This window comes from Delphinus delphis, chromosome 19 (assembly GCF_949987515.2).
Source record: "Delphinus delphis chromosome 19, mDelDel1.2, whole genome shotgun sequence".
Lineage (NCBI taxonomy): Eukaryota > Metazoa > Chordata > Mammalia > Artiodactyla > Delphinidae > Delphinus > Delphinus delphis.
Genome location: NC_082701.1, coordinates 56,993,374 through 57,015,993, shown reverse-complemented (window position 1 = coordinate 57,015,993; position 22,620 = coordinate 56,993,374). Strand labels below are relative to the sequence as shown.

Sequence of the window (22,620 nt, the reverse complement as noted above, 5' to 3'; positions counted from 1 at the left end):
GTGTCCCAGTGTCCCCTCTGCCCCCAGGGTGCAGGAGGCCACACGAGCCCTGAGGGTCCTCACTGCTGTACGCCAGGGACAAGGCTGGGGTCTGGGTCCCCCTGGGAGACATCAGGAGGGCTGGGGGGAGGGAGGTGGTGGGGCGGGTGCCCGCATTCAGGGCACCAGGATCAGAAACCCCTCTTGTCCCCCTCCCCCAGCATCAGAACGGGCGCGCACCCCCAGATCCCACCACACAGAGCGAGGCCCAGCCGCCAGCATCTCCCAGGGCTCCTGCCCACCTGGAATGCCCACCCTGCCTGCCACTTTCCCCCGGCCCCCAGCCCTTCACTTCACCTTCTCCAAGCAGCTCTTGCCCTCCCCCCACGCCCCGGGACGGAGTGCTGTTCCCCAACAACTGGCCCAGCACAGCTGGCTTTGAGCTGCCCTTGTAGGAGGCGGCTGGGTGGCGGCGGAGGAGAACCGCCTCGGGTGACCGCGACTCACCAGGCCTGTGGCTTCCTCTTCACCAGCCCGCGGCGGCGCCTCCACTGGGAATGGGGGCTGAGGTGGTAGGTCAGCTGCCGGCACAGCTTCTCCATGGCGCCCAGCGCGTCGCCCTCCTGCAGAGGAAGCCACAGGTCCCTGAGTGGATGGAGCAGGCAGGGAGCCCAGGCCCCCACCTCCAGCTTCCTGCCTCTGCGGGACCAGCATGGACCCCAGGCCGAGCTGGGGAGGCCTGCTGTGCGGGCCCAAGGTGGCCGCCCTGAGCAGGGAGCAGGGGTTGCAAACTCATCTGCACGATGGTTTTAGTTTCTGTGAATTCGTTGCTATCACTGAAAAACCTGAGATTTCTATAGACATCTGGATTCCAGGTGATCTGACAGTTGACCCCTTAGCCAGGGTCGCCACAGTCCCTGCCGCTCCCCGATGCCCAGGGCCACCTTATCATGCTCACTCGCTCGCCTGACAGATACCCGCTGGGTACCTCCTAGGTGCCGGGCACTTGCTCTAGAAGCTGGGGATTCAACCACAAGCAAACGTCCTTGCTCGCGTATTCCACACAGCAAAGGGGACGGTGAAATACTTTACCACATCTCTTCTGCCCACGTCAACGGTGGGAAAATAAAAGAATGAGGCGCCAAGTGGTTCCGGCCCAGTTCATTCATCTTCGTTACCTGTCTGGCCCATCAGCATCTGACCTTGAGACCCTGGGTATTATGGCCTGAATTGTGTCCCTCCGCCAAGTTCTTAAATTGAAGTCCTAATCCCCAATACCTCAGAATGTGGCTGTCTTTGGAATTTGGGCCGCTAAAGAGTAATGAAGGTAAAATGAGATCACTGCGATGGGCCCTAATCCTGTGCGACTGGTGTCCTCATGAGACGAGATCAGGACACAGACATGTACAGAGGGGAGACCATATGAGCACACAGGGAGAAGACGGCCGTCTACACGCCAAGGAGAGACGCCTCGGAAGAAACCAACCCTGCTGACGCCTTGATCTCGGACTTCCAGCCTCCAGAACTGTGAGGAGATACATTTCTGTTGTTTAAGTGGTAGTTTTGTCATGGCAGCCCCAGCAAACAAATACGCTGGGTTAAAGGGTGCAGCAGAGAGATTTCAGAGGCTCCAACTCTGTCTCAAGGGGAGTCGATTCAACGAAGAGTCCCCGACGCCTGGGAGACTGAGTGGCCCAGAGCGTGTGCTCCCACCAGATGGTCCAGTGCCAAGGGCCAAGGCCAGGAAGTACCAGGCAGGATGCAAACCCCCTTGCAGACAGCAACGCGATGTGGTGAGGGGGCCAGTGCCCAGCAGGGCGCCTGGCACAGAGTGGCTGCCCAGTAAAGGCTGGCTTGATTATTACCATTATCATCATCACGCTGTTAGTGCTGTCCCCCCCACCTCTCATCTGCTGTTTGGCCCTCCAAGGTTTCAGGTTACCTGTGGTCAACCTCGGTCCGAAAATATTAAGTGGAAACTTCCAGAAATAAACTCAGACGTGTACAATTGGGCGTCATTCTGAGCAGCGTGATGAAGTTGCCTGCTGTCCTGCTCCTTCCCGCCTGGGACATAAATCATCCCTTTGTACAGCGCATTATCGCTGTGTATGTTACCTGCCCTTTAGTATAGGAGAAACAGTGTTCTTAGGGTTTGGTGCTCTCTGCGGTTTCAGGCATCCCATGAAGGTCTTGGAACGTATCCCAAGGGTCACGGTGCCGGCCGGGGTGAAGGCCAACTTTGGAGGCCAAAGGGAGAAGGGGAGGGGCTGGCACACCTCGAGCTGAGGGTCTGCACCCAGGACCCCTGCATGCTGGAATCACCCAGAGCTTTAGACAACACTGCTGCCTGGGCCACCCCGCAGCGATGGGTGGGCAGCTCGGGCACGGGGACTTTTAAAAGCTCCCCCGGTGATTCCCCTGTGCTGCCAGGCGGACACACTTGAAAGACAAGAAGGACCAGCGGGTGGGGTGTGGTGGTCTGCCCGGCATCACCCCTGCGACCACCCGGGACAGAACGTGGTCAGTCTCCCACAGCACCCGTTCCAAAGCCGAAGAATGAGCTCCTGGCCCTAAACCTAACCTCCCGCAGGGCTTCCAAAATCGGGGGCCACGTACTCTCCCTCCGCCCTCCAGGCCCGGAAGGAAGAAACAGGAAAAGAGGCGGCAAAGCAGCCGCCGCAGTGCGCCGACACTACCACCAGGGGGCAGCCGCGCGCAGGGCGAGGCCCCCAACCTGAGCCTGTTTCCTCATCTACTAAACAGGGACAGAAGATGTGGTCACTTAACAGCGGACCTGAGACCAAACGTGAGCCAATGTCCTCGGAAGTGAGAGCCCCTCCGCTTGTCTGGACTAAAGAAACACAGCTAACCTTTACCGAGTTATATTACCTACTATACGCTGGGCACTAACTCACAGCCATCCCATGAAACAGGGGCCCCTACAATCCCGCTTGACAAATGCGGGAACCGAGGCACCAAGAAGTGGAGGGGGTGGCAGGCCACTCGACGTGTAGGATGGCGTCAGGATCCAAACCCCGCAGCCGCTCTGAGGCTGGGCTCTGCTCTGCCCTTGAGGGATGAGTCTTTTGCAAAGGTTGGTTCAAGTAGCTTCTATCGTTTGCAAACCAGAAAAGCCTCAAGCAAGCCCACCTACGTTTTCCCAACCCCATCACTGTCGGAAGCCCCCTCCAGGCCTCCTCCTGCAGGAAGAGGACTAAGCAGGAGTCGCCCAGTGTGGAGGACGAGGAAGGAAGGGAAGGAAGGAGGCGAAGGAGGAGGATGCTGGCCCCTCTCCTCTTATTCGGAAAGCCGCGGGGCCCAGCAGCGCTTTTGTGGGACCACACCCCACTCCCAAGCCACAGCTGACCGGTCCAGAGGCGGACCCTGGGGGAGTCCCGACTTGGGACAAGACTCTTCGGGGGCTGAACACTGACAAGTCAACTCAGGAGCCCCGGGCAGCCATGAGGTGTGGGTACGGGGGGCAGGGAGTGAGGCTGGGTGGAGTAGAGGGAGGGGGGCACGTGTCTGTGCTGTTTGGGGTTCTAGTGCCTCTTTCAAGCTTGGCTGCCACCGGGAAGGATAAGTCCTCTTCCTGGCTCGAGGCAGGCCGCGGAGGCTTCTGTTGCTTGCAACAGAGAAGGCTGCAAGGCAGGCCGCGGAATCTGCAGCTTTCCCTCCCACCCGTGGAGAAGGAAGGACAGGGAGGGGCTGTGGCGCAAGTCGGGTACACTGGGCACCGGCCCAGCGCCGCTGACCGCGGGCCTCGGAGAAGACCCTGCCTGAGGGACTCACTGACCCATTGGGAGAGAGGCCCGCGGCAGACCTGCAGGGCCCTCTGGGCCGGGTCACCGTGTCCCTCCGACTCCCCTGCCGTCTTCAACCCCCCACCCCAAGAAGTGTAGCAAGCACAGCCCCGACCGCTCTGCACCCACGGCTTCCTCACTCAGTCATCAGACATGACTGCCCTGTCTACTGCACCCTGGACGCCGCTCCAGATCCGGAGACTGTGCTGCGTTGTTTGTTCACTCCCCACCCCCGCTACCCACGGCTTCCTCACAGTCATCAGACATGACTGCCCTGTCTACTGCACCTGGACGCTGCTCCAGATCCGGAGACTGTGCTGCGTTGTTTGTTCACTCCCCACCCCGCTCTCTGTGCTGGGAAGGCTGAGCTCTCACAGGCGGCACCACCCGGCCCTCCTGCTCCTGGCTGTCAGTGCGACTCAGCTCACGGGAGGGAGGTCAGAGGGCAGGAGAGAAAGGCCCAGGATTAACTCTTCTCACTCTCGCCCCGCTTTAGCCAGCCTCCAAGTCGGCCCCCACGGACGCTGGCCTCCTGGCAGGGTACAGCCTCCTTCCACACTGCGTTAGGGCTGACTGGGTGATCAATACGCTACGGCAGCAGGGACAGTATGCGACGTCTGAGGCTGGCTCATAGGAGACACTGTGCTTCTCCCTTGCTCTCGGGGATCACCCCCTCTGGGGCGAGCCAGCTGCCCTGATGTGAGGAAGCTCAAGCAGTCCTGTGGACCCGCCACGGGGCTCGGAGCTAAGGCTTCCCACCAGCAGCCATGCTACCCTGCCAGTCCCCGTCGAGCCACCAGGACTCGCAGCCTGGGCCAGTGTCCTGAGCCCCTGACTAGAACCCCCCGCCTGTGCTGCTCCTGAATTCCTGACCTGCAGAGGTGGATCAATGGTGAATGTCTGTTGTTTTAAGCCACCATGCTTTGGGGTGACTTGCTATGCAGCAATAGAAAATACAGTAAAATATAAAAGAAGAAAAAACACACAAGGTGGCTCTGGGAGAGCTCCTCAAAAAATCACTGAGCATACACCCTCATTTTAGTGTCTGCTGGTGGGAAGCCTGACGGTGGACACGATGGAACAGACGTGCTGGGTGGGAAGGAAGAGTCCCTAAAACTTCCCGCGACATGATCCGCGCTGACAGGGGGATTTGTTCTGGGTGATTTAGGGACACCCAGGTGGAAATGTCCAGGAGTGGGGAGACTTTTGAGTCTAAAGCCAGGCTGCAGATACAGACTTGGGATTCATCGATACGCAATCAGGGGCGGGACGGGGTTTTGCTTCTTCCCCCTTCTGCGGGCAGGCACAGACCCAGCCCTGTCTAGGGTCTCGGCCCACACCCTGCTGGGGTAGAGGAGGGGGTTTCTGGTAGGTTGAGAAAACAGACAGGACTCATTCGAGGCGGTCGTCTTAGCAGTGGGAAGGATTCTGTGTCTTGTGGATGCTTCCCCAGGAGCTGGACCAGAAACGGCTACTTTCTTCGTCCCCTCTCACAGCTAAGGGAGACCCCGCCCCCCCCTTTTGTCTACAACCTCCCGGCACACACTTGGGCTGATCTGAAATTCTCAGATGAAAGAGGTCCGAGCAGCAAGGCCTGGCTAGCCCTGAGCCAGCTCACATGGGTGTGCGTGTGTGTGTGTGTGTGTGTGTGTGTGCAGAGGCCGCCCCCATCATCAGCTTGGGGACCTCAGAGCCAGGATCTCCCACCCATGCCTCAACCCCAGCTGGGAGAGTCCTTCCAGAGGGCCTCTCCTGCCACGTGGCCTTGGGTACGCGGAGGGCACTGGCCAGGCCCTAGGCCTCCAGCGGGGTGGACCCCACTCTGGCTGCCTCTGGAAATCTGGGTTGGCGATCAGCCTGTTGATTTCCAAGACTCTGAGTCCACAGGGGCTGGGCCTGAGGCCGCGACATTCTTGCTTCTGTGTCCCACAACTGACCTGCTAAGTCTGAGCACCCTGCCTGGCACGTGGTCAGCGCCCACAGACTGGTTACACCTCAGCTCCTGGGCACGAGGCTCTCGGCCGTGCCGGGCACACGCCCATGCTTCCTGTAAATCACCTCACTGAGCACTGGAGACAGCTTTACAGGGGAGGGCATGGCTGTGTCCACATTCGAGTTGAGGAAAACGAAGTTCAGCTAATTAAGTGACCTGAGAAGGTTACACCTGTGCGATGGACGGAATGTTTGTCCCCCCTCCGCCCCCAGTTCATATGCTGAACCCCAATCCCAACGTGATGGTGTCTGGAGGGAGGGCCTTTGGGAGGTGATTAGGATTGGATGAGGCCACGAGGGTTATCGGAAGAGACCAGAGAGCTAGCTCACCTCCTTTCTGCCACGTGAGGCCACAAGGAGAAGGTGGCCGCCTGCAAACCACAAAGAGCGTCCTCCCCAGAACCTGCCCGGGCCGGCACCCTGGTCTCAGCCTCCAGCCTCCAGAACCGTGAGAGATGAGTGTCTGTTGTTTATTAGCCACCCAGTCAATGGTAATTGCATGTAGGATCCTGAGCAAAACCACCGATGAATGGCCTTCTAGCCCTCCCCAGTGCAGGACCCCTTGGCCTCAGCCCGCAGCCCCTTAGCACTGTCCTGCTTCCTGGGGTCGACATGGGCAGTTGGCCACCTGCAGACCCGCCTGCGTGGAGGGAGGGGGGCACTGGAACTGCCCCCAAACAGGCCCCTCCTCCCCAGCCCAGCCCAGGCCTTGTGAGCCCCACGGAGCACTGATGGCCCAGAGATCCAGCACCTGAGCGCTGGCCTGCCCTGCCCAGCAGTGGGGCCCAAACGCTGGGGTTCTCACCTGGGCCGTAACCTTTCTCAGATCGCTTCATCACCTGTATTTCGTCTTCCTCAACTCTAAGATGGGCATAAAAAACAGTCCTCTCCTATTGAGCTGCTCTGAGTGCCCTGTCATCTGTCACTCCTCTCACCTGTGGGCAACTAAATCCATGCTCTGGAAAGGGCAGGGGTCTGGCACCCACAAGGCCTCCTACGGCCTGGTCTCAGCTCCCCAGGAGAGCCAGGTGTACCCTGAATGAGAAGCGGGCGGTTCCAGCTGCAGCCGGTCCCCTGTGGCTCCTGCGCCAGCTCCTCGACCCCAGGCCTCGGGGCTCCCAGTCTGCCGACACTCATTACCGTCACACGTCTGAGCCCAGCACCCCTGCCTCTTGCTGTGTCCCTCCACCAACCCACCCCACACCTGCCCCGACGGGCTCCCAGTCCTCCATGGCCAGCCCCCCACCTTGAAGTCTTGACACCAGGCAGTCCAGAGAGAAGCCAGAGAGAAGGCCCTAGACAAAGCCCCAGATGGAGGTACCACCCCAGAGCAAGGTTCCAGCCCTGGGCGCCCGGGCCAGGTGCGGCGTGGGCTTGGGAACCGCCTCTCGCCCTGATCCTAGGTCCTGCTGTGAAGTGGAGGCCGCCCCAGGCACTCCTCCATCCTGCTCTGGCTTCCTGCCCCTTCCTTCCTGCTGCAAGGAAGTGCATCTCTTGGAAGCTGCTGGAAATTGAGGGATGGGAGAGAAGAAACCAAAACAGAGAGAAAAGCCCAAGTGTGGAGCTGCCCTGCCCTGGCCCTCCTGTCCCTGCCTGGGTCCCAGCCTGGACTGTGGAGCCAGAGGGAAGAGGAGCAGATCCCCCAGACCCAGAGGGGCTGGGCAGCGCCCGTGGAGGCTGGAGAGCCTCGGAGCCAGGCAGGAAGTGGACAGGAGTGAAGTGGGTGGGTGTAAAATGACACTTGGCCTCAGAGAGGAGGACACGTGGGCGTAGCGGGGACTGCAGCAAACAGAGCGGCATGTAGGGCCACGGCTACATTTGCTTACACAGCGCCTTTGTGCAAAGAAGACAAAGCCCATCTCTAGGTGGACACAGTCTTGCACCCGTGCCCCCGGCTGGTGGGCAGAGAGAGGGCTGGACCAAGCTGTCTCCTGTCTCCCCGACCCCTGCCACCTCTGTGTACACATCTTTGTGCAGGGTACAGCCTACACAACCGTACCTGGCGGCTCTGACCCCATGTAACAGGGGTGGCTACTCAGCTCCAGGCCTGTAGAAATGAGGAGCTTCCCATTTTTCAAGAGCAGCTAATATGGGGATTGTGTGAAATACTCTGAGGTTTACATGTTGGCAACGAATCCAGATTTACTGCAGCCAGTGGGCCAAACGAGGCCAGCGCTGATGGTGCTGGTACGCAGCCTCCGCCGTGAATGCTGGGCCTCAGGGCAGGGTGACCTGCCCGCCTCGGGCACCGGGCTGCTCCGCCCAGGAAGCTCCCCCCTTACACCCTGGCGCTCGCTGGCTCAGACCACGGCCACCCTACCGGCTTGGGACAGTGGATGTAGCGTGCCAGGCTGATGATGAGGTCGTGTGTGATGGGGTCCACCAGGTTCCTGAAGCTGGCGTAGCGGTACAGGACGTCGTCAAGCGAGGTCGACTCCATGCCTAGGTCCTGCAAGAGGGAAGGATGCCCAGAGGTCAGCAAGGCCCCACCTTACCCTGGAGCCCCGCCCAACATGCCCAGAGTACCCCCTGGCCAGGGAGGAGACCCCTCCAAAGAGGTTTCCCATCCCACACGGAAGCATTTACAGAAATTCGCCTGGGGGCCAGACAAGCCCCTGCAGAGGCGGCCCTCCCCAGATAGCCCCCCAGCCTTTGCCTCTCCAGTTCCCCCGAGGATGAAGCCAAGGGTTGTGGGCCACAGCGCTGGTGGCTGCTTCTCCACGAAATTTGGAAACGGCGTGATAGTAAAACTCCCGTGCTTTGTGACAGGACCACGTACTGAACTGATATTTATTTGCTTTCTTTTTGCTTCTGAGGTCATTTTTACTGCTCCTTCTGTTAAGGACCCCGCCTTGGTGTTCCTTTGCCTTGGGGGGCTGGGTCTCTGAGTTGTGAGGTTAAAAGGAGAAGCTGCTAGGCACCCAGAAGAAAACCCACCAGCCCTCCCCCTAAGAAAGGGTGTCAAGTGCAGTCCTCGTAACAGGAGGGGCGGGAGCACAGAGGCAAGGGGCACGGGGTGGGCGGGGGCCATGGCAGAGACCTCTGGGGCAGAGGTTCCCCAAGCCTGGGGAGAGGCAAGGGCTGGGAGCATCTGCAGAGACCCCTGTCCACCAGCAAGAGACCCCACGGGCTTGGCCAAGAGCAGTGACCGGTCTGGGTCCTAATCCCCGGGGCCTCGCTCCAAATGTTCTGGACTGTACAAGACCCGAAGATCCTCGTCCAACCCCAGGAAAGGGGCAGGCCCCCCAGACACGGCTAAGCTTGAATTTCCCACCAGCCAAGCTGGCGGGGGCTTGAAACAGAATTAATTGCTTTAGAGAAGTAAAGAAAGATGGTTTTCTAGCCCAGGGTGTTGTACTACACTTTGTGCCCTCTGTCTGTGGAAGAGCTTGGGTATGGCTTCTGACGCTTCTCAAACCCCCTCTCCAGTTTCTGTTGTCCTTGGCGGGAGCTGTGGTTCCCTCCTAGCTTGGTCCCTTGCACAGAGCAGAAAAGAACGAGGACATTCCCATCTGAGGACTGCCCCACCCTAGGTCCCCTGGGCCCCCAAGCCGTATGCGGAGCTGCCCCATCACCGCCCAGAGAAGGCAGGCTCCCAGCCCGGGTTGCCACGGTCCAGCGACCTGCGGACAGGAATGTGTGGTGACAGGTGAGTCCCAGCCGGGGTTTGCTCCCTTGTCATTTCGGTGAGTTATCCTGAACTTTTCTAAATACCTTCCCCACGTGATTCTTAGAAATCCCCGAAAGCAAGTGGGCTGGGTTTCGTTATTCCCAATTTACAGATGAAGAAGCTAAGGCTCAGAGCAGCTGACTTTGTTTTTAACCAACCGTCAGAATTTCAGGAATGGAATGTACGACTGGTGACTATAGTTAGCACAGCTGTGTGGTATATTTGAGAGTTGTGAGGAGAGTAGATTCTAAAAATTCTCATCACAAGGAAGAAAACATGTTTTCAAACTATATGAGGTGATGAATGTTAACTAAGCTTATTGTGGTAATTATTTTGCAATATTTGTAAGTCAAGTAATTATGCTATACACCTTAAACTTAGTGCCAAGTCAATTATATCTCAGTAACACAGAAAGAGAAATAAATTGCATGTAATAAAGATGTTAAAAAAAAAAAAGAATTTCAGGAATGGTAGGGGCGGGCTTCCACGTGGGCCTAGGGCCTGTCTTGGGAGGATCTGCCTTGTCCACCCCTGGGGTGAGCTGGGCAGCAAGCAGGCTGGAGGGCGGGGATGCTGCCCTGTGGTTTGGCCGCTGACATTTCTAAGAGCGAAGAGAGAAAGGGCTTTGCTGGGGTATCTGGAGGGGCCGTGCTCTCTGTCCCATGGGGAGCCTCGCGAGTCCAGGTCCTAGCGGGGTTCCCCCCCGCCAATGGTTCCGGGACCTCTGCCTCCACCTCCCTGTTGGAAGAAATGGGTCTCGAGTGCCATCGAGGACACGAGGGGCCAGCCTTGGGCTGTTTCTGTTCCGCAGGAATGAGCGTCAGAGGCAGCAGCCGTGCCCGGCGCCAGGTTCTCTGGCTGCGGAGATAATTGACACGGTCTGGCGTGGACGCGGTGAGGGAGGCGTCGGATCAGGCTGCGGACAGGTCCAATCCTGCCGTGGACCTGTCCCCACCCTGCTTGTCCGGCCCCTCAGCCTCTCGGGAGGCATCCGGGGCACGCTACCTGTGTCACTGCGTCTCAGCCTCCTCGTATGTAAAATGGGGACGGTGACCCCGCGTCACAGGTGGGCGAGGGACATAAACCTAGTAACACAGGGTAACGCCTCCGCAGGGAAGAGAATCACCAGCTGAGCGCCCCTCCCCCTTCGGTGCCCCCCCCCCGCCACGCCCCGCCACGCCCCGCCACGTACAGAGGTTCTTAGCCTCTTTTTGGATACCAGGCCCATTTGAGAACGTGACAAAAGCCACGACCTCTCTCTCTCTCTAGAAAAGCCCGGGAGTCGGGGCAGGACAGGGAGCCTGGCGCACAGACCACACCGGCCTCACGGTCAGCAGGGCGTGCCGGGGCCGCGGGCACGCTAATTGTCACCAAGCAAAGTGCAGACTCCGGCGCTGCCCTCTGTGTGGTAGGAGAGGCTGGGAATATAGGAAGCGGAATTCAGGCTGTCAATACGTGGACGAGAGACCTCTTCCCCCCTGGGGTCCATTTCCCCATCTGTGAAATGGGCAAACGGACCACACTCTTAGTTACTGAGCCGTGTCCCAAGACCTTGGGGCTGATGATGATGGAGAGAGGCCCAAGGCTTTGGGCCCAGCTCTCCGCAGAACAGCTCTCTGGCTGCCCTTCAGGGTTTCTGTTTGTTTGTTTCTGTTTTTTAAAGTAGTTCTGTTGTCAGAGAAGTTTGAAACCCCGGGACTGGATGGCTGCTTGGGTTTCTTGGGTTCCTACCAGCCCTGCCCCGTCTTCCCACTCCCCTCCTTCCCAGGCCAGTAGAGGCCATCCCATCCTGGAAGGACCAAGAAAACCCTAGCTGCTAACCCAGGACGCTGGGGCAGGTGTGGGAAGATGTAAACTGTCCTTCCCCAGCGCACCCCCCCCCCGGCCCCCTGCCACGTCCCGCCCTGCATGTCCCCACCCTCCCTGTCAGTCTGGGCGCCCAGCCTGCTGACAGTGGGTCCCTCTCTCCATGCTGCTGCTGTTGTCTGGGGTCATGGAATTGTGGCTGGGGAGGGGGCAGAGGGTGGGAGGAAGGGAAGGGGTAGGGAGGGGGTCTCCCCAGGAAGGCAGATGTGGCTCTGGGTAAGTTACGTGTGAGTCATGGCCACCGCCCGCCCTGTGAATTCCAGCTGGGGTGGGGCTCCCGGAGGTCCCAGGGCTCCGGGTTACAAGAAGCTGCAACAGGGAGACCCAGATGGGGGCCCGACAGACGCTGCTGCACTTTTATCTATCGCTTTACTCCTTTACTTCGACCCCACCTAGGCCCCCGGAATGCTTGTGCGGCTTTCAGACACCTCACATGTCCTGAGGGCCTCGGGCCACGTCTGGCGTCCTTGGTGTCCTCTCCATATCACCCACCAAGCCACCCACATTGTCACCCACACTGGGGACAAATGTGTCATGACTGCACTGACAGTGCCACCGACCCTGCCCACCGGGGACCTCAGTGTTCCGCTCTGCTGCCCCGGGCAACTGCTTTGGCCTTGGAGGGGCTGGCCTGCCTTGCAAAAACCAGGCACTGAGGAGACTCCTGGACTCCTCATTGCGAATCTAAATGGTACTATCTCTGGGACCTGTGCGTGTGGTCCGTCCCCGATCAGAAAACCTGGGAACGCCAGCCCGAGTCACTGCTCTGGGCAGCTTGGCACGGACAGTGTCGCTGGCCTGCGACCAAGAGGGTGAACGGCAAGCACGTGTCACCTCGAAGAAGTGGGGCTCCCGTGTTACTGAAGCTTGAAGAACCAGGTTTGGGGACTCACTCCAGTGGGAAGAGTGAGGGGTACGGCTTTCCAAAAAGCGAGCAGAGATTCACAGTATTTCTCAAAGTGTGAAGGGGGTCCTCAAGACCCTTCCAGGGCCTCTGTGAGGGCCTCTTTTCCAGTGACACAGCAGCACGATGCTACATTTTCTTTGTAGACTTCAACCAGAACAACCTACTGCAAGACACCGAATGCAGAAGCAGTGCGTGTGAGAATCCAGCTGTCTTCTACTAAGCCAGCCACACACGAAAGGGAGTCACACAACTATGAAACAATGCCGCTCTTCTCACTATATTTTTTCTTTTGGAAAATATAGTTATTTTCACAAAAATTTCTTTCACATTACAAGCTTATTAACTTTAAATGAATACATAAATAAATCTTTAAAATATTTTTGTTTTGATTTCTTATACAGCAGATAGCATTTATAAGATATGACCCACAGAGAGAAAACCTCTTTGAGGTCCTCCATAATTTAGAGTATAAAGGTTCCTCAAAAAATTAAAAACAGAACTACCATACAATCCAGCAATCCCACTTCTGGGTATATATCCAAAGGAAATGAAAACGTACTATTAAAGAGATATCTCCACTCCCATGTTCACCACAGCGTTATTCACAACAGCCAAGACACGGCGACAACCTAAGTGCCCATCAACCTAAGACTGGATATAGCAGTTGTGGTCTATATATACAATGGAATACTATTCAGCCGCGAGAAAGGAAGAAACCCTGCCATTTGCAACAACGTGGATAGACCTTGAGGACATTATGCTCAGTGAGGTAAGTCAGAGAAAGACAAATACTGCATGATTTCACTTATATGTGGAACCTAAGAAGAACTCTGAAAAACAGAGTGGATTGGGGCTGGGGGGTAGGGGAATGGGAGACGGTGTTTAAAGGTACATACTTGCAACTAGAAGAAAAATAAGTCCTGGAAGTCTCCACAGTACACAGTACAACTATGAAAGACAACAAAACTATTGTTACCAACACTAGAAGAAGTGATATTTATGGGACAAGACAGGGGTGTTGGCTAACGCAACAATTGCAACCACATTGCAATATAAATGTATCAAGTCAATACACTGTGGGCCTTAAACAATGTTATAGGTCAATTATATCTCAATTTAAAAGAGTTAAAAAAGTATAAAGAGGGCTCTTGGACTTCCCTGGTGGTCCAGTGGTTAAGACTCTGCGCTTCCGCTCAAGGGGGCGTGGGTTTGATCCCTGGTGGGGGAAGTTCCGCACGCCGCGCAGCATGGCCAGAAACAAAACAAAAACAATTAAATTAGAAAAAATAAAGAGGGCTCTTGATACCGAAAACAGCTGGAGAACCGCAGCGCTAGAAGCATGGGGTACCCTGGGAGAAAGGGGCTAAGCTGAGCCAGGCGAGGAGCCAGGGAGCCCCTGGGGAGGGTGCAGCTTCCCTGCTGTGCTCTCTCCCGTCACTCCGACCCTCAGCGAGGCTCCCTGTTGATGCGGGTGTGGTTTTGGCGGTGGAGCGGGGTGGGGGTGGGGTCTGGGAGAGGAAGCTCCGCCCATGCCCACAGCTCGTCTCTGGTGTCTGGGAGCAGAAGCGATATCAATCTCGGGGGCTGGCCCCGAACTAGTGAGCTGGCACCGTGGGGACCCCGGGCAGCTTCAGAGGGGGCCCCCAGGACCTCGGCAGCACTTGGGGTGGAGGGTCAGCGGGGAATTTTGACACTTGCCTGACCGCCAGCCTCTCCTCTTCTTGGCCTTTATGGGTATAATCAGAGATTTTAGATCCAGGTCACTGCTCTTATTGTTTTAATTTGTGGGTTTTTTTTTTAATTGTTAAAGGCACTCTATCGATGATAAAATTTGGCCATTTGCATTCAGTCTGAACACAGATTTGCACGTCTTTGGGACTGCGATAGCGTTCAGGGCCACCGCTCAGCCCTTCCCTGGAGCTGCTCCCATACCTGCACCTCATGCCGTCGCTGCCGGAGAACGTCATCCAGAATGAATACACGGGTGGTTATTTTCTGAGCTCTAGCCTACCTGAAAAATCCTTTATGTTAACGTCACACCTGAAGGCAACCTGGCTAGAGAGAGACTAACCTTCAAAACGCGGTAGCCCCCTGGTACTCAGCATGGCAGGTGACTCTGAGGCAGCCTGGGTTTTGTGTCTTTAGCTGCTTTTTCTGCCCAGACGTCCATGGGATTGTCTTTGCCAATAACCTCTAGCTGCCTCTCCTGGATGGTCTCAGCACACGGTCCCCTTCCCAGGAACATCAGTTCAACATACAGCATAGCCCGAAAAGCAGCTGATGTCTTTACAACAATCTCACAACGTCACCAAAAGGGCACCCTCAGGACAGCCCACCAAAACTCCTAACATCCCTTCCTTGTGCCTCCCCCAAGACCCCACCTGTCCCTCAGCGGCTCATCTTGACCCTGCAAACCCTCTCAGCACCCAGCCCTTCCCTTCCTAATACAAATCAAATCAACTTCTCTGGCTCATCCAGTTCTTAGCTCAAGCCACCGCCAGCCCCACTCTAACCAGAAGATGCCAGTGTTGATGAGGATGGACACACAGCTGGAGCTCCTGTGCATTGCTGGTAGGAATGTGAAGTGGTGCAGCCACCGTGGAGAACACCACGGCGATCCTTCAAAAAATTAAAAACAGAGTTACCGTATGACCCAGCGACTCCACTTCTGGGTACATATGCCAAAGAACTGAAAGCAGGGACTCAGACAGATCCTTCTACGCCTATGTTCGTAGCAGCATTATTCACAATGGTCAAAAGGTGGAAACGACCCAAGTGTCCATCAGCTTCTACAGACACATGGATAAACAAAGTGTGGTATATGTCTACAATGGAATAAGAAGGAATGAGATCTGACATATGCCACACTGTGGACGATCCTTGAGGACATTACGCTGAGAGAAATCAGTCACAAAAGGATGATTCCACGCATATGAGGTACCCAGAGAAGTCAACTTCATAGACACAGAGTAGAACGGCGGGTGCCAGGGGCTTTCGGGGAGAGAGGATGGGGAGTTGTTTCTTGGGGACAGAGTTTCAGTTTTGCAAGATGAAAAGAGTTCTGAGGATGATGGTGGTGACGGTTGCAAAACAATGTGAATGTGCTTAACGATACTCAAGTGTAGAAATGGTTAATTTAAGACGGTAAATTGTATGTGATGTGCATTTTGCAACAATTTAAATTTTAAAAAAAGGTCCTGCCACTTAGGCAGGCAAAAACAGACACCTTCCTGAGATACGAGGGAGCACATGTTCCTGGCCATTGTTTTTCTGCCTGCCACACCTGGTTATTACAATTTTTACCACTGTGTATCTGGTTGTGGGTGTTTTCTTTGAATTTACCTTCAGTGTTGGGGTCATTCCATCTACAAACATGGACCTTTTTATAGCCTGTCTCATCAGGAGGGCGGATGCCGGCTCTGAGCGCCTTCTGAGCTGACCTCTTCTCGTGTTCATCCCGTAACACACGCCCGTGGACGGGCAGGGTTTGCCTTCTGCCACTGACCTCATGTCTGGCACCGTCAACCCCACTCCCACTGCTTCCAGTCAGGACTGTGTGTTGGCCAGCGTTTCGAGTCCTTGCAATTCTTATTTCGCTCATCGATCTCCCTTTTCATCTCACCCTCTGTCTTTTTTCTCTTTTTTGCCTCTTTTCGGGGCATTTTGTTCTTTTCCCACGAAGTTCATTTCCCCCGGATCCTGCCGTAGATCATTCCAGAGTCAGGGTCCAGCCTCCACAGTATTTCTCCGACGCACAGGGTTATTTTCCCCACTTGCTCACCCCTGAAGGAGGGGTGATCTAGTGAGACCCCCATCCACCATCTGTCTAGTGTGATGTTGTGATTTATAATAAGAAATAGATATTTGGTCTTTGTTCTCTTTCTGGCACAGAGCTCCTAAAACCTGCGGAATTTCCTAACTGATGAGAGAGGCAAAGGTGTCTTTTGTTATGAGATGACTTTTTTTTTTTTTTGCGGTACGCGGGCCTCTCACTGTTGCGGCCTCTCCTGTTGCGGAGCACAGGCTCCGGACGCGCAGGCCCAGCCGCTCCGCGGCATGTGGGATCTTCCCAGACCGGGGCACGAACCCATGTCCCCTGCATCGGCAGGCAGACTCTCAACCACTGCGCCACCAGGGAAACCCAGACATGACTTTTTTAATGACTTTATTTTTGTTAATGAGGTGACTTTTGGAAGGCCCCTTGGTCACCTGAGGATGGGGCCAGGGGAACCAACCATGTCATCAGAGGTTGGAACTTTCAGTCCCGTCCCTATCTCAGGGAGGGGAGAGGGGATGAAGAGAATCAGTCACCAATGGCGACCGAGGTAATCAGTCGAGCCTATGTGATGAAATCTCCAGAAACTCTCCAGAGTGTGGGGTTCGGAGAGCTTCTGGGTCAGTGAGCACGGGGAGGTGTGGAGAGTGGACACCTGGAGGGCTGGAAGCTCCGTGTCCTTCTCCACACCTGGTCCTGTGCCTCTCTCCCATCTGGCTGCTCCTGAGTTACATCTTTTTTTTTTTTTTAATTTATTAATTGTTGGCTGTGTTGGGTCTTGGTTGCTGTGCACGGGCTTTTCTCTAGTTGCGGCGCACGGGGGCTACTCTTTGTTGTGGTGCACGGGCTTCTCATTGTGGTGGCTTCTCTTGTTGCAGAGCACAGGCTCTAGGTTCACACGGGCTTCAGTAGTTGCAGCACACAGGCTTCAGTAGTTGCGGCACGCGGGCTCAGTAGTTGTGGCGCACAGGCTTAGCTGCTCCGCGGCCTGTGGGACCTTCCTGGGGCCCAAACCTGTGTCCCCTGCATCAGCAGGTGGATTCTTAACCACTGCGCCACGAGGGAAGTCACGAGTTACATCCTTTTATAATAAACTAGTGAGTAAAATGTTTTCCTGAGTTCTGTGAGCCACTCAAATTAATCCAACCCAAGGAGAGGGTCGTGAGAACCTCCAACCTATAGCTGATTGGTCAGAAGCATGGGTAACAACCTGGACTTGTGATTGGAGTCTGAAGTGGGGAGCTGCCTTGTGGGATCCCCTTAACCTGTGGGATCGGACACCACCTCTGGGTAGAGAGCATCAGAATCAAGTTGAATTGTAGGACACCCAGCTCGCGTCGAGTAACTGCCTGTTGGTGTGAAAACCACACCCATACGTTGGAATTTTAACCAGAATCTTGACCTTGTCCCACGGCTGCCTCCCTGGATAAGAGCTGAGTCCACCTCTCAGGTTCTGGTTTGTAAGGAGCCCAGCCTGGGGACCACACCCCGGACACTGAGCTAATGTGACTCTGACCTTGGCAAGGGACATCTTTGCCCACCTCCACAGCCTGGGCCGCCAAAACTCCAAAGATGGAGTCTGTGGAAACCCACAGTGGTGTCCACATCCCAGGACTTCCCCATCCCTGGCTGAGCCCACGGGCCACGCTGGACTGCCAGCGGCCACCGCTCGCGGGTTTCCCTCTCTCCCGCCTGCCTGGTGGAGGTAGCGTCTGAGGGTGGCTTTCTCCAAATACACGCAGATGCCTGGGGAGGTGCAGTGAGGGCAGTGCTCAACAGTACTGTTTCTGCCCCCGAATCACTGCTCGCGTGGGAAAGGGGCAGCTGCCTGACGACTCCCTCCGACTGGGGAGAAGGGGGCTTCCCCTTCCTCTGGGAGGTCTCAGCTTCCGGGGGGAGCCGGGGCAGCTCCATCTGTCTCAGAGCTGGAAGGGGTTCCTCCCAAGCCGCCCACCTTTCTTGGCTTTCAGGAATTTTCATCTGCTTTTGGTGTGTCTCCGCAGGTATTTTAGGCGGAAGCCACTCAGCAGGCTGCCACGCACTCGCTATTTTAAACCACGAGCACCCTCTTGCCTTTTAAGTTCCAGGTTTTGGGCCTGTTCCCAGGAGGAAGGCCCTGCGGGAAATGCGCTTGTGTCTGTCTCTCTCCTCCAGGCATGAAGCTACGGCTCCTGCCCGGGGAAGGAGCAGGCAGCAGGCTCCGCATATTAACCAGAAAAGGTAGACAGCTGCATTGAGGCCACCGGAGCCCGCGTGCGCGGGGCGATAACGAGGCAGTGATCGCACGCGGTCCTCCTCTGGAACATCAGAGGCCACTCTTCCGGGGGAGGGACACAGTCTGCAGTACTGGCCTGCCTGGGCCACCGGTCTCCGTGTCCCCTCCCCCCTGACATTCTGGCTGCCTCGGGGATTCCCAGGGGAGGGACGGGAACTGCCAGGTGCTGTCAGGGAGATGCAGCCCCAGGAAGCCGCCAAGGGGAGAAGCCAGAGGAGCTCCGCGTGAATGAAGACCACGACCTCTAAGGAAGGTGGGCAGAGTCCCGCCGGGGATGGACGGGGTGGACGGGACACCTGGGGCAAGGTACACACCACGTGTGAGAAACGGAAACGGATGCGCCGGGCTAAATGGCGGCGCCCCAGAGACAACTCCACATCCCTAGTCCCCAGAACGTGCGAATTTATCTCATTTGGAAAAAGGGTCTTTGCAGATTAAGGATCTCAAGATGAGATCATCTTGGGTTACCCAGTTGGGCCCTAAATCCAACGCCAGGTGTCCTTACAAGAGACAGACACAGAGAAGAAGGGGATGGGAAGATGGATGCAGCCAGGGCCACCAGCCGCTGAAGCGGTGAAGAGTGAACTCTCCCGACAGCCTCTCAAGGGAGGGTGGCCTGCCCACACCTTGATTTGAGGCTTCTGGTCTCTAGAGCCGTGAGAGAAGACGTTTCTGTCGTTCGAAGCCACCAAGACAGTGGTCGTCTGTGACGGCAGCCCTAGGAAACTAATACGGCGGATGGAAACAGCGGTGGCATTTTCCCCAGGGGACGCACCAAGGCGGAAAGGTTAGGCCAAGTGGGCGGGGACCCCTTTCCTCCTCTGGCCTGTGCTGACCTCAGCCAGGAGCACAGCTGTGGGCAACTGGGACCGTTATCGGCAGAAACCTCCTTGCTGCTTCCACCAGCCCTGGGTCCTCTCTGGATGCGTGTACCCCCGACACACTCTCCTTTGCTGTCTGCTCCCAGAGGTGGGACTGGGCTAGTCAGAGATGCTCCCTGTAGGGAATTTCCTGGCGCTCCAGTGGCTAGGACTCCGTGCTTTCACTCCCGAGGGCCCGGGGTTCAATCCCTGGACAGGGTTGACTAAGATCCCGCAAGCCGGGTGGCACAGCCAAAAAAAAAAAAAAAAAGAAATGCTCCCTATAGAACCACATCCCCTAAGACGGTTTCCAGCCCAGTGTAAGAAAGAACATTTAAAAACAAGTGGTAAAGGGAATCCTGACACGCACTCCAACAGGATGAACCGGGAGGACATGATGCTAAATGAAATAAGGCGGTAACAGGAGGACACATGCTGTACGATTCCACTCGTATGAGGTCCCTAGAGGAGTCCAAACCATAGAGACAGAAGGGAGGGTGGAGGGTGCCAGGGGCTGGGGAGAAGGGGATGGGGAATTAGTGTTTAATGGGGACAGAGTTTCAGTTTGGGAAAATGAAGCGCTCTGTAGACGGATGGTTGCACAACACTGTACATGTGCTTAAGGCCACTGAACTGTACACGTAAAAGTGGTTAAAATGGTAAGTTTTACGTTATCTACACTTTACCACAATTTAAAAAAAATCAAGTAGTGAGTTCACAGACACTGGAACTATGTAAGCAGTGGGGAGAGATCCCTTAGTGCTGCTGTAGTAGGAGTTCTGTACCAGGAGGGAAGGTCGCTGCTAAGGACTCTTTCTTCGGGCCCCCTGGGATGCACGATCCCGGAGCCAAGGGCGTGGGGTGTTCTCCATCCAAGAGGACACTGCTAAACAGCTGAAGAGGTGGGGCCCTGAGGGCAGGAGGAACAGGGGAGGACGGATGAAAGGAACAGCAGCAGACAGAATCCAGCCCAGCGGTGAAGCCGCCCGGACAGGGGAGTTGGAGGGGGCGCAGTTCGGGGTACTGAGGACAGAAGGTCGCTCTTGGGCTCATCCGCTGCCTCTTAACCCCGGAGGCGTTGAATTACACCGGCAGACACTGGAGTAATGCGGCTCAGATGCACCCAGAAATTCATAAATCTGACGCTTCACACACTTGTAACACTTCAGAGAATCACCTAACAGATGAGGCCTGCAATTCCAATCTGAGAGGGGTAAGTGAGTAACTGACTTTAGGCTTATGATTTTAAGCAGGACGCTGAAGGAGGATCTGGCCGAGTTTGTGACAGTTTCGAAATGTCTAACAGAATTTAATATTCACCGTATTTATAAGCTTATGCATTTTAGAACTGTGCGGGAGCTTGGGAAAGTCCCGCTTTTTAGGACGGCTACTTATAAACTTAAGAAAACTGGATATATTAAATTTGCGAAATCACTAAGATATTGAAAGAAACTTGACAAAGTTATAAGCCCTCTACCCTTAAATGTGATTATTTAAATCTACTAGATTCATAAACAGAATGGCATTTGTAGCTTACACTTAAAATCTTAGGGCAACAGTAGGCTTTAACATTTTTAGTTCAGTATGTTGAATCGTAACTGAGAAAATCTAGCACCCATGAGCACTGCGTGTGTCTGTATATATGTGCGTGTGTGTGTGTGTGTGTGGTGTGTGTGCACAAACACGCCCCAAGGACACCATAAACCTCCCAGGGACACGACAATGAGGCCGAGGTCCGGGCGGGCAGCTGTCCTTGTGTTTGTGTGTCCAGTGTAGCCCGTCCCCGGGGAGGGAGGCCAGAGGCGCGCGGGCGCGCGCACACGCACACACACACACACACACACACACACACACACTCTCAGACTTCAGAAACACCAAAGCAAACCTGAAGAAGTCATAAAAGCTACCGCCGCGTTGGCCTCTCCCTGAAAGAAACCCGCTGGCATTGGCCTGCTTGCTGGCAAGGCTGCTCCCGCCGGCTCCAGGGTGGGCGCTGCCCCTCGGGCCGCTGCCCTGCCCGCTTGCCTGTCCCGCTGAGGGGCGAGGCCGGTTCTCTCGTCCCACTGCAGGGCCGCCGTCCCCCAGGGGGGCGGCTGGGGGCTCCTGCCCCTCCACGACCACCGGCCCTGCAGGGTTTGAAGGCGGGCACCCTGGCAGGCGACCCTCCTTAACTGTGACAAGTGACTGGTGGGTCTGCTCTCCCCGCCAGCACGCAGCGTGCTGGCTTCACGGCTGCACGTTATTTGTGTTTTAACTTTGAGGTCTTTAAAAACGACACTCTCTGCACAAAGCAGGCCTCTGGAAACAGATGTTTGACCATTGCCAAGTGTAATGCAATTAAAATCCAAGAAACGGCAGTAGCAACAAATAAATAAAAGGCTGCTTTCTCTTCAGAAAAACATAAAATCAGCCGGGAGGCACAGCAGGCCTGAAGAGGGTTTGCTCCGCCCCCTGCGGTCACAGGTCCACCCAGGCTCTGCTCAGGGCAGGGCAGGAGCCCCCCAGGCTCCAGGCCTGAGGTAGCCCCTCGGTCACTGTGTGGCCCCAGGCACGTGCCGCCCACCCCTGCGCCCTGCTCCCGTCCGACGATGTTTCAGCCACCGCTTTAAGACGGAAAGGCTGGGAGCATTCGCGCTACTTCCCAAACTTATTTTCCAGCCTCCCGCTCCCCAGAGCACCTTGTGGGCTTATGATTCTGCAGAAAGGCTGGGGCCAGCAGGTCCCTGAGGTCCACCCGCTCCTACATTCCACAGATTCTCAGCACTCTGTCATCCACCCCCGCCCCTCCTGATCTGTGCTTGGGAGATAATCCTTTGTTGATGGCTTCTGGTGAATGCATTTAAGCCCATCTGTCTTTCCATGTGGTTACTGTTGTCCATTTTAAATAAAAGGTTTGGTCCATTGTGGAAGGAAATGCAGAAGAAGAAGGGGTGGAGGAGTGACTTCAAGGCTCCTCTGGCTCGCTGACAACCTGCTTTCCAAGCAGGACAGGCTGCCTGGGACAGCCCACTTCTCAGAGTGAGAAGTCGAGGACCGGAGGGTTGCGATCCAGTGGCAGTGCGGGGGGCCGCGGGGGCCTCCGGAAGTTCCTTACCCGCCTCCCCCAGACGTCAGCCCTTGGAAGACAAGTGTAACAGTCGGCGTTCTCCAGAGGAACAGACCTGATAAGAGGGGTGTGTGAGAGAGAGAGGGAGGTGTGAGGAATAGTGACTGTGGGAGCCGGCAGGTCTGAAGGCAGGCAGCCTGGGGCAGAATTCCTCCGCCTTTTCTCTCAAGGGACTTCAACTGATCGCCTGAGGCCAACCCACACTACACAAGGTCACCCGCTTTACACAAGGTTGACGGATTGCACGTTAATCTCATCTAAAAAATATCTTTGCGGCAGTATCTAGACTCACATTTGACCAAAAACTGGGTACCATGGCCTCGCCGAGACGGCACATAAAATCAACCCCCCCCCCCCAGACTAGGGGTCTTTACCACTTTAAATCTC

General features: G+C 56.0%; 1 protein-coding gene across 1 annotated transcript in view; it reads right to left on the bottom strand.

The window, feature by feature from the left end:
- The window catches only part of LRRC75A (leucine rich repeat containing 75A), a 35,353-nt gene that overhangs the window by 3,337 nt on the left and 9,396 nt on the right, over positions 1 to 22,620 (bottom strand). Inside the window, exons 2-3 of the mRNA XM_059998123.1 lie at positions 8,095 to 8,223; positions 487 to 602 (exon numbers count right to left, since the gene is read on the bottom strand). Coding sequence (XP_059854106.1) covers positions 487 to 602; positions 8,095 to 8,223 — 245 coding nt within the window. The remainder of the gene's footprint in view (positions 1 to 486; positions 603 to 8,094; positions 8,224 to 22,620) is intronic.